The 12,082-nt window shown below is 38.5% G+C and overlaps 1 protein-coding gene across 3 annotated transcripts in view; it reads left to right on the top strand.

Moving 5' to 3' along the window:
- Window positions 1-12,082, top strand: part of FMN2 (formin 2) — a 398,539-nt gene that overhangs the window by 156,513 nt on the left and 229,944 nt on the right. For all 3 annotated transcript variants that reach the window (XR_012433817.1, XM_005539682.4, XM_065542730.2), the window contains one exon: window positions 11,782-11,869. Coding sequence is in view for 2 of the 3 variants with exons in the window: in XM_005539682.4 (XP_005539739.3) it covers window positions 11,782-11,869 (88 nt within the window). In the remaining variant the exon portion in view is untranslated. Of the gene's footprint in view, window positions 1-11,781; window positions 11,870-12,082 lie in introns of those variants that run through there.

Raw genomic sequence — 12,082 nt, 5'->3', positions numbered from 1 at the left:
GGTGGGAGGGATCACTTGAGCTTGGGAGTTAGAGACTACAATCAGCTATAACCATGCCACTAAGAGTACTTCACTGAATGTCCACTACAGTCTTTGGAAGTTGATACTGTTTTAATCATTTTTCTAGGGGAGGTAACTGAGGCTTTAGGATGTTGGAGTAGCTTTTCTCAAATACGTTAGAAAGCATTTTTAGAGAGGGTACTTGGATATCAGTTTGGAGAATGAACAGGAAGGGATGAGATGCAATGGGTGGCTTTAGAATTACTTGAAAGGCTTTTAAAATTCAGAGTGATGGTTCCTACTCTCATGTTCTGATTAGTAGGTTTGTGATAGGGCCTGAGAACTTGCATTTTTAATGTTTATTATTGATACATCATATTTATACATATTTATGATACATCACATTTATACATATTTATGATGTTACATGAATAGAATGTGTGGTGATGAAGCAGGAGAACCTCCACAATCTGTGCACCAGAAGAAATGGCATCACCTGAAAGCTTGTTAGAAACAAAGAACCTCAGTCCCACCCAGACTTAGGGATCAGAATCTTCATTTTAGAGGATCCCAGATGATTCAAGCACACGTTAAGTTTGAGAAATAGTGCTTTGTTTTAGAGAGACCATGTTCATAATCTCTACATAGTCCTGCCTTCTAGGGAAGCCTAAGATGTTAACTTTATTAAGAGAATTATGAAGAGATATGACGTTAAAGCAGATTCAAGATAGTTCTTTTTTCTGATTGTAAGTTCTAATTTTATAGATTTCAAATGTGTTCATTCTGCATTTTCTGCTTTTTGCCTAAGTTCTGAGATCATCTTAGAAGAGACTACTCTCCTCTTCATTGCATTGTGGTCACTGAATTCTAAGAATGTTCTAACCCTAGGTTCTTCTTTTCCAAGGTGTTGGAAAAAAAGGCCAGATCATAGCAGTGGTTCATAATACAAAGGTTGGGTTACTTAAAGACACTGTGGAATCCATGCTTTTAGACATCTATCCTCTTCTGAATGTCTGCCTTCTGGAAGGTGGTAGATGATTATTGTTCCTATGTAACATCTCAGGCATTTAAATGTAAAATCCAGTTGTAATCAAGTGCGTTTGAATTATAATAGAAAAAGCAGGCCGGGAGTGGTGGCTGAAGCCTGTAATCCCAGCAGTTTGGGAGGCCAAGGCAGGTGGATCACCTGAGGTTGGGAGTTTGAGACTAGCCTGACCAACATGGAGAAACCCCATCTCTGCTATAAATACAAAATTGGCCGGGCATGGGCCCGCATGCCTGTAACCTCAGCTACTCGGGAGGCTGAGGCAGGAGAATCACTTGAACGTGGGAGGTGGAGATTGCAGTGAGCTGAGATTGTGCCATTGCACTCCAGCCTGGGCAACAAGAGCAAAACTCCATCTCAGAAAAAAAAAAAAAAAAAAAAAAAGGCAAATTCCAGGTATGATATGTGAAAGATTCTGTAAGACTTTTTAAAGGACTAACCCTTAAACATGAGCCAATTGTGTTTAAAACCTATGATTAAAAAGCAACATGCAGATATCAGCATTTTTAGAGAGGGTACTTGGATATCAATTTGGAGAATGGACAGGAAGGGATGAAATGCAATGGGTGGCTTTAGAATTACTTGGCAGGCTTTTAAAATTCAGAGTGATGGTTCCTACTCTCATGTTCTGATTAGTAGGTTTGTGATAGGGCCTGAGCACTTGCATTTTTAATGTTTATTATTGATACATCATATTTATACATATTTACGATACATCATTATTTATACATATTTATGACGTTACATGCGTAGAATGTGTGGTGATGAAGTCTGGATATTTAGTATCCATCACTTTGAGCATATATCATTCCTGTGAGTGAAGAACATTTCAAGTCCTTTCTTCTAGCTATTTTGTAATATATAATACATTGTTGTTAACTATGCTCACCCTCCTCTATCTGACATCAGACCGTATTTCTTCTATCTAATGCTTGTACCCATTAATCAATCTGTCCTCATCACCTCCCCCTCCACCACACACCCTACCCAGCCTCTGGCATCTTTTGTTCTACTTTCTACCTCCATGAGATTAACATTTTTAACTCCCACATATGAGTGAGAGTATGCGATATTTGTCTTTCTTTACCTGGCTTATCTCACTTAAGGTAGTGACCTCCTGTTCTGTCCATGTTGCTGCAAATGACATGATTTTATTCTTTTTTTATGCCTGGATAATATTCTGTTGTGTATGTATGGATATGTTTTATATATTATATGTATATATTAAAACATGTTATATATATTTAACAATACTTTCTTTATTTGTCCATTGATGGACACTTAGGTTGATTTCATATCTTTGCTATTGTGAACAGTACTGCAGTAAATGTAGGGTGAAGATATCCTTTTAATATTTATTTTCCTTTGGATACATACCCAGGAGTGGGATTGCTGGATCATATGGTAGTTCTATTTTTAGTTTTTTGAAATATTTCCATATTGTTTTCCATAGTGACTGTACTAATTGAAATCCCCTTTTATTCACATCCTTGCCAGAATCAATTTTTTTTTTTTAATAATAGTCATTCCAACTGGGTAAGATATTATCTCATTGTGGTTTTGATTTGCATTATCCTGATGATTAGTGACGTTGAGCAGTTTTTTTTCATATACCTGTTGGCCATTCGTATGTTGTCTTTTGAGAAATGTCTATTCATGTCCTCATTAAAAAGTGGGCAAAGGACATGAATTATTTATTTATTTATTTATTCATTTATTTATGTACTGTTGAGTTGTTTGAGTTCCTTGTACATGGATATTAGTCCCATGTTGAAGGAATAGTTTGCAAATATTTTCTCCCATTAAACAGGCTATGTCTTTACTATGTTGATTGGTTTTTTTTGCTGTCCAGAAGCTTTTTAGCTCAAAATAGTCCCATTTGTCTATTTTTGTTTTAGTTGTCTGTGCTTTTGAGGTCTTAGCCATAAAATCTTTGTCTAGACCAATTTCCTGAAGTTATTTTCCCCCTGTTTACTTCTAGTAGATTTATAGTTTCGAGTCTCGCCTTTAACTTATTAATCCATCTTGCACTGATTTTGTGTATGGTGAGACATAAGGGTCAAGTTTCATTGTTCTGCATATAGGTATCCAATTTTTCTAGCACCATTTATTGAAAAGGTGTCTTTTCCCTCTTGTATGTTCTTGGTGTCTTTGTTGAAAATCAGTTGCCTGTAAATATGTGGATTTATGTCTGGGTTCTCTATGATTTTCCATTGGTCTATGTGTCTGTTTTTATACCAATACCATGCAGTTTTGATGACTGTAACCTTGTAATATATTTTGAGGTCAGGTAGTGTGATTCCTCCAGCTTTGTTTGTTGATTCATTTTGCTCAGGATTGCTTTGTCTATTCAGGCTTGTTTTTGGCTCCATAAGAATTTTAGGGTTGCTTTTGTATTTCTATGAAAAAATGTCATTGTTTTGATAAGGATTGCATTGGATCTGGAGATTGTTTTGGGGAGTAGGGTCATTTCAACAATATTCTTCCTGTCCATGAGCATTGGATGTCTATTCATTTGTTTCTATCCTCTTCAATTTCTTTCATCAGTGTGTTGTAGTTTTTCTTACAGAGGTCTTCTACATTCTTGGTTAAATTTATTCATAAGTTATTTATTTTTTGTAGCTATTTGAGATTGGATTGCCTTCGTTTCTTTCTCAGCTAGTTCATTATTGTTCTGTAGAAACACTAGTGATTTTTGTATGTTGATTTTGTATACTGCAACTTTACTGAGTTTCATCAGAACTAATGGGTTTTTTGTGGCATCTTATATTTTCTAGATATAAGCTTATGTCATTTGTAAAGAGAAACAGTTTGACTTCCTGTCTTTCAATTTGGAATCCTTTTATTTCTTTCTCTTGCCTGATTTCACTGGCTAGGAATTCTAGCACTATGTTAACTAGGAGCGGTGAAAGTGAGCATCCTTGTCTTGTTCCAATTATTAGAGGAAAGGCTTTCAGCATTTCCCCATTCAGTATGATGTTAGCTGTGGGTTTGTCATATATGCCTCTATTAAGTTGACATATGTTCCTACTATACCTAGATTATTGAGAATTTTTATCATGAAGGAATGTTGAATTTTATCAACTGCTTTTTCTGTGTCCATTGAGATGATCATATGGCTTTTGTTTTTCACTCTCTTGATTTGATAAATCACATTTATTGATTTGCATATGTACAACCATTTTTGCATCCCTGGGATGATAAATCTCACTGATTATGGTATTTTTTTTTTTTTTTTTTGATGTGCTGTTGAACTTAACTTGTTAGTATTTTGTTAAGGATTTTTGCATCACTGTTCATCAGGATATTGTACTGTAGTTTTCTTTTTTTGTTGTATTCTTATCTGGTTTTGGTATCAGGGTAATGCTGACCTTGTGGAATAAATTAGGGAGCATTCCCTTCTCTTCTGTTGTTTTCTTGCGGGGCGGAAGAGTTTGAGGAAAATTAGTGTTCTTGGTACATTTGGTAGAATTTGGCAGTGACACCATCTATTCCTGTTGGGAGACTTTTTATTACTGATTCAATCTCACAACTCATTGTTAGTCTGTTCTGGTTTTCCATTTCTTCTTGATTCAATCTCAGTAGATTGTATGTGTCCAGGAATTTATTCATTTCCTCTAGATTTTCCAGTATATTATTGTATAGTTGTTCATAATAGTCTCTGATGATCTTTTGTATTTCTGTGGTATCAGTTGTAATGTCTCATTTTTAATTTCTGATTTTGTTTATTTGGGTCTTCTCTCTCTTTTTCTTGGTTAGTCTAGCTAGCAGTTCATCAATTTTGTTTATCTTTTCATAAAACTAACTTTTTATTTTGTTGATTCTTTGTGGGTTTTTTTTAAGTCTTTATTTTGTTTAGTTCTGTTCTAATCTTCATTACTTATTTCTTCCTACTGATTTTGTTCTTGCTTTTCTAGTTGCTTGATATACATTGTTAGATTGTTTATTTGAGATCTTTCTACTTTTTTTGATGTAGGCATTTATTTTTTTAAGCTTCCCTCTTAGTACTACTTTTGTTGTATCTCTTAGGTTTTGGTGTTTTGTATTTCCAATTTCATTTGTTTCTAGGAACTTTTTTTATTTCTTCCTTAATTTCTTCCTTGACTCAGTAGTCATTGAGGAGCGTGTTGTTTAATTTCCATGTATTTGTGCTGTTTCTAAAGTTCCTCTTATTGCTGATTTCTACTTTTACTTCATTAAGATCTGAGAAGATACTTGATATGATTTTGATATTTAAAATTTGTTGATATTTTTGTGTCCTAACACATTATCTATTCTGGAGAATGTTCCATGTGATGATGAGAAGAATGTGTATTCTATAGCTGTTGAATGCAGTGTTCTGTAAATGTCTGTTAGGTCCATTTGGTCTAAAGTACAGTTTATATCCTAGGTTTCTTTGTTAATTTTCTGTCTAGATGATCCTACTATTGCTGAGAGTGTAATGTTGATGTCTCCTACTATTGTATTTGAGTCTGTCTCTCCCTTTAGATCTAATAATATGTTTTATATATCTGTGTACTCTGTTGTTGGGTACATACATCCTCTTGCTGAACTGAAACTTTTATCATGTTATCATCTTCTTTATAAGTGGAAAATTTAATCTGTTTACATTCAAGATTATTATTGATATGTAAGGGCAAATTCAGGTCATTTCCTTAATTGATTTATTTTTTTATTTTTTTATTTCATTTATATATATATATATATATATATATATATATATATATATATATATATATATTTATTTATTTATTTATTTATTGAGATGGAGTTTTACTCTGTTGCCCAGGCTGGAGTGCAGTGACACTGTCTCAACTCAGTGCAATCTCCACCTTCGGGGTTCAAGCAATGCCTCAGCCTTCCAAGTAGCTGGGATTACAGGTGCCTGCCATCTTACCTGGCTAATTTTTGTATTTTTAGTAGAGATGGGATTTCACCATGTCGGCCAGGTTAGTCTCAAACTCCTGACCTCAGGTGATCCACCTGCCTCACCCTCCCAAAGTACCAGGATTACAGGTGTGAGCCACTGCTTCCGGCCTCCTTAACTGATTTCTGATTGCTTTGTATATCCTTTGCTCCTTTCTTTTTCTCTTATTGTTCATCATTGTGATTTTGTGGTTTTCTATATTGGCAACATTTGGATCCTTCCTCTTCCTTATTTGTGCGTTTGCTCTACCAGTGGATTTTATACTTTTGCATGCTTTCATGATGGTAGATAGCATTTTTTTGCTTGCAGGTATAGGACTCCCATAAGCTTTTATTGTAGGCCCAGTCTTTTGGTGATTAGTACCTTCAACTTTTGCTTGTCTAGGAAAGACTGTATTTCTCCATCATGAAGGGTAACTTTGCTGGGAAGAGTATCCTTGGCTGGCAGGTTTTTTTTTTTTTCCAGCTCTTTGAATATATCATTTAATTCTCTCCTGGCAAGTAAGGTTTTTGCTGAGAAATCAGCTGTTATTCTTACGGGGGGTTCTATTATAAGTGACTAGATGCTTATCTCTTGCTGTTTTTAGAATTTGTTCTTTGCCTGTGACTTTTGACAGTTTGACTCTAATGTGCCACAGAGAAGATTTTTTTGAACTGTATCTATTTGGGGATTTCTGACCTTCCTGTATCTGTATGTCTAAATCTCTTACTAGACTTGGGAATTTTTTTAGCTCTTATTTCATTAAGTGGGTTTTTGATCCCTTTCATTTATTCTTCATCTTCTGGGACACTGAAAATTGAAATATTTGTTTGCTTTATGGCGTCCCATGTGTGATGTAGTCTTTGTTCGCTCTCTATTTTTTTTTTTATTTTTATTTTTTTGAGACAGAGTCTCACTGTATTTCCAGGCTGGAGTTCAGTGATGCAATCTTGCCTCATTGCAATTTCTGACTCCCTGGTACAAGCGATTCTCCTGCCTCAGCCTCCCCAATAGCTGGGATTACAGGCACGCACCACCAGGCCCAGCTAATTTTTGTATTTTTTTTTTTTTTTAAGTAGAGATGGGGTTTCACCATGTTGTCCAGGATGATCTCAATCTCCTGACCTTGTTATCTGCTTGCTTCAGCCTCCCAAAGTGCTGGGATTACAGACGAGAGCCACCACGCCTGGCCTGTTCATTCTTTTTTATTCTTTATTCTTTATTTTTGTCTGACTAGGTTATTTCAAAAGACCTGTCTTCAGGTTATAAAATTCTTTCTTCTGCTTAATCTAGTTTAATGTGTTTTGTATTTTATTCAATGAATTCTTCCATCCCAGAATTTTCTGTTTGGTTCTTTTTTATGAGATCTACCTTTTTGATAAATTTGTCATTCATATCCTGAATTGGTTTTCTAATTTCTTTGTATTGTTTATATGAGTTGTCTTGTACATCACTAAGATTCTTTAATATCATTATTTTGAATTCTTTTTCTGGAACTTCATGAATATCTTTTTCATTAGAATTCATTGCTGGAGAATTATTATGTTCCTTTGGAGGTGTAATATCTCTTTGTTCTATTATGTTTATTGTTTATTTACATTGATATCTGTGCATCTGGTATAACAGTCACTTATTCCAACTTTTTTGAATTTACTTTTATAGGGGAGGACTTTTTCCTGAAGATGTATCTGTGGTGTTGATTTGATGTAGCGTTTTGCCTTTCATTCTGGGTGAATACAGCAGTGTAGTCTCTGTATGATTTTTTCTTCCGTAAGTATCAGTAGTGCTTGTAATTTCCTCAGTGGCTTAGGGTGTGGTTGTTAGTGGAGGTTGTGGTAAGTTTTGCTGGGGATGAGGATGCTAGGTGGGCCAGTCCTCAATCATTGGCAGGTGCTTGAGGTGGCAGTGGCAGGCTGGGCACGCCTGTGCTTTGGTCCTAGGGTCGTGTATGCTGGCCCTGATATTAGCAGGTTCAGTCAGGCCAATTGGACCTCCAGCTGGCTTGCTTGGGTGCCAGCAGTGGAAGAAGTGGGCTGGGTGGCTGGGAGGGTCCTTGGGCTCCTAGGCAGTGGGCATGGTGCTGGGGACAGCAGGAGCAGTGATGAGACAACGCTTAGGCTCCCAAGTGGTTTGCACTGCTATTGGCAGTGGCTGTGACAGGCCACGCGGGGCAGTCTCAAGGCTTGCAGGTGGCATGGGTGAGTGGATGGTGTGGGTGGGTGAGTGCTAGTTGTGGTGTTTGCAGTAGGATGGGCGGGTTTGTCCTCAGGCCCCCAGAAGGAGTGCTCAGGTGCCAGTGGGGGTGAATGGAGCAGGGCCATTCCCAAGCCTCTGGATGGTGTGCTTGGGCACTGGGGGAGTGGGTGGGTTTTAACTGTTTTAACTTGTTTAAGTGGCCCTGTTCTCTGGCGCCTAGGTGGTACATGTGGGTGCTGGCTGTGGTAAGCAGGATAGAGATGGACCCCAGGTCCCCCACACCCCACCCTGGCAGAATGGCTGGGTGAGGGTGGCAGCAACTGCGTGGTGGCCCTGAGGCCCTGCTGGGGAGGGTGGAGTTACCGTGGCCACAGTTGTAAACAGCTGACTGGGGGAGCATGTGCTGTGGCTCTATATGGCAGCCGCAAGTGGGGTACCCCATCCTCACGGTGCTCTTAAATGCACAAAGGCCTTTATACTAGGGGTAGCAGGGTCATTGGCAAAGGCTTGTGCTTTGGCCCTGGCTGCAGTTGAGGATATCAGGGGAGCCTCAGGGATGTAGCGATGCAGGGGCTATTGGGCCCCAGGGCAGGATGCAGTCTGGTGGGGCTGGCATTTCAAAATAGTGCCTTCCTGTAACTGCTTATGACACAGCAGGTGAGTGGAACTCAGTGCGCTGCCTCTCTGGAGGTGTGCTGCTTCCTGGTCTCTGGGTGGCTCCCTGTGTTAGCCTCAGGGCCTGTGCGGATCGTGGGGTTCTCCCGTGGCTACGATTGCAGGAGTCTGTGGAGGACATGTGGGCTGCTGGGGTCACTGAATACTACGTGAGGGAGCCTGGAGAACCTTTATTGCATTCGAGAGCCTGTCTAGGCTCCCAGCTGGTCCTGGCTGAGCAGACTGCCCCAATTCCCTCTTCTTCTTCGCCTCCCATGTTTCCTGTCACTTAGTTTTTGAATTCCAGTGTTCTCTCTAATGTGATCTGTTTGACCTGTGATTACCTACTCACTATTTCAGTTCTTGTTTGTGGAGGAGGTGGGTACCAGGTGCCTCCAGTCAGCCGTCTTGAAACTCCCCTCTAACTTTTTCTTGGATTTTTGATAACTTCCCAGGTGATGGTGGTTCTCATTTGTCCAAGGAACACACTTTGAGAACCACTGGGCTAGAGTTTGGCAGACCCATCAGAAATGTTTGCATGTATCTGTGTAAGATAAAGTACAGAACTAAATGCTGAAAATGGAGTTAAGGAGGAGGGTGGTTTCCACAGCTACAGAGGAGCTGTAATTGGCAGGACTCGATCCCAGACCAGAGTGTGCAGGTGAAGGGGAGGCAGGAGTCTTGACTGGTTTCTAGATTCCTAACGTTGCTAGGCGGATGGAGAACAGTGGTGCCTTTATCTCAATATGTAGCATAAAGGAGAAGAAGCTGGCTGCTAGTGTTGGGGCGGAACTGATCCATGTGTGTCATTTTAGACATGTCAAATGGAGATTATGTGGACAATTTAAATGGAGATTTTTTTTGGAAAGTAGGAGACTGCCAAGTTGAAGATGCAGACGTGTATGTTTCTACAGGAGAAATTATAGGTTATAATGTGAAGAGAATAAGATACAGAGAACAGAACTGTAGGTTATGCACATATTTAAGGTGAAATCAGAATAATTCATCTTCAAAAGAACTGAGAAGAAATGTTAGGAGCCCTGGAAAAGAAGTTACCGTAAGGGTGTGATCAACATGTCAATACTCTAGGGAGGTCAAATGATACATGGTTTGAAACGTGCCTATTGCATTGAGAAACCAGAAAATGATAGAAAACCTTAATAAAAGCATTTTCATCAAGCAGCACGACTGGGCCCGGATTGCACTGACTTGTGGTTAGAAACTGGTTTTCAGGACAGAGTATACACCTTCTGCTTCTCTGATACTAAATTCCTATTTTTTAAGCTCTCAAGAGGACAATGCTATGGATAGAAATACTTCACTGTACTAATAGGTTCATATTCTAGTTATAACCTCATTTTTCTAGGTGGGATTTAGAGAAATGTTTAAAGAGTAAATTTAGAATCAAGATGTATATGTTGTTTTTTCTTTTGCAAAAGCAGCGCCTTTCGGGAGATACTGTGCCTTACCCAGAGGCTTTCAGAAATGATTAGGGCAGGACCGGGCAGCGGTGGTTTATGCCTGTTATTTCAACAGGCCGAGGTGGGTAGATCACCTGAGGTCAGGAGTTCGAGAACTGTCTGGCCAACATGGTGAAACCCGGTTCCTACTAAAAATACAAAAAAAAAAAAAAAAAAAAAAAAAAAAGGCCAGGCTTGGTGGCATGCGCCTGTAGTCCCAGCTGCTTGGGAGGCTGAGGATGAGACTCACTTGAACGTGGGAGGTGGAGGCTGCAGTGAGCCGAGATCGCGCCACTGCACTCCATCCTGGGTGACAGAGTGAGACTCCATCTCAAAACAAACAAACAACAACAAAAAAGGTCAGGGTGGTTTTTGTGGTTAGTCCTTCTGAAAGTGTTATGTTTTATTCCCCACCCCATCCATGCTGGGGCACCCAGAGTGCTATTATTGCTGTTAAGAATATTGTTTTACTCTGTGACTTTGTGTAACAGTTGGGTATGATTATTTTATTACTATTCTGATTGACCCAGCTTAAACCATAAGGGAAGACAGGGTCCACAGATGCAATAGCTGTTAGGGCAGCTGTCACTTCTGGTAATTTGACTATAACCACTTTCTTTCCTTTTCCTCCAGTGTTTTAAGCAGATTTAAAACAAAACATTGGGAGTAAATAGAAAATGCTGCCCTTCACACGATCAGGACCTGGGTCAGTTTCATAAGCAGGATTTCCTGGTGATGCTATTGTCTGGAAAACATGGTCAAAAAAATATCTGTCTGTTCTGTAACAGCCTGCCCACCTCTGTTTTAGGAAACCTTCCCATGGGATCGTGTGCCCTGATTCTTCAAGACTTGCTGGAAATCCAGACTTGAGATTGTGCTGGTGCAGCAATTTTAATATGATACTTGTATCCCTCTGTTAATTAGTAGGAAAGTTCTCCCCAAAATGTGGGTCAAATGCAGAATGAGAGGAACTTCCAGTAAAATAGTGAGCTTTCTATGTGACCCAAGTGAAAGCACTTTTTTAAAAAAAAATTTTCGTGATACAACCAAACTAATCTAGCAGATTCTCTATGTTTGTAATTTTTTTTTTTTTTTTTGCCCTTCAATTGTTGACATGTTTCAAGCTTCAGTGTTTCAAGACTCACATTAAAAAAAAGAACACTTCAAATCTCAGGCTGCAAATGATCATATGTGTAATTGTGATTTTACAGAGATCAGACTAATTTCCTAGACCATTAGAAATTTTACTTGTTGACAGATCAGGCTCTCAAAAGACTGGTTAAAAACATGTCTTTGAGGCTGATGGTGAATAATGGGGGAAAATGATGGATTTTGAAGATTTATGATATAAAAACCAAAAACTCTTCAAACATTAAAAAAACCAACTGTTTTGAATACTTTAGGTAATGATGTGAGGTATTTTCTCTTAATTTGTTCTTCATTTAGGATTTTTTAAAATGCTAGTAAGCATATTGGAGTTCAAATTAACGTTTTCCCCTTTTACTTTCTTTCTCGAGCAGGTTGTCAAGTTATTAAGCAACAAAAGATCACAAGCAGTTGGAATACTAATGTCTAGTCTTCATTTAGATATGAAAGACATACAACATGGTAAGTGTCAGAATAAAAATTTAGCTTTTGAATATTAAAATTTGGGCTGAAGGATATGATGTTTGGTGGTAAAGTTATTTCAAACTTAGGGTTTCTGTGTAGACTGAGGTTAGTATATTTCCCATAAGTGTGATCAAGCTATCTCCCATGATTGTTTCTGGAAGGATTACTATTAATTTGCCTGAGGTGTTATTTGTATACCTTACTAACAGT

Source organism: Macaca fascicularis, chromosome 1 (genome assembly GCF_037993035.2).
Source record: "Macaca fascicularis isolate 582-1 chromosome 1, T2T-MFA8v1.1".
Classification (NCBI taxonomy): domain Eukaryota; kingdom Metazoa; phylum Chordata; class Mammalia; order Primates; family Cercopithecidae; genus Macaca; species Macaca fascicularis.
This window is presented reverse-complemented; position numbering and strand designations above follow the sequence as displayed.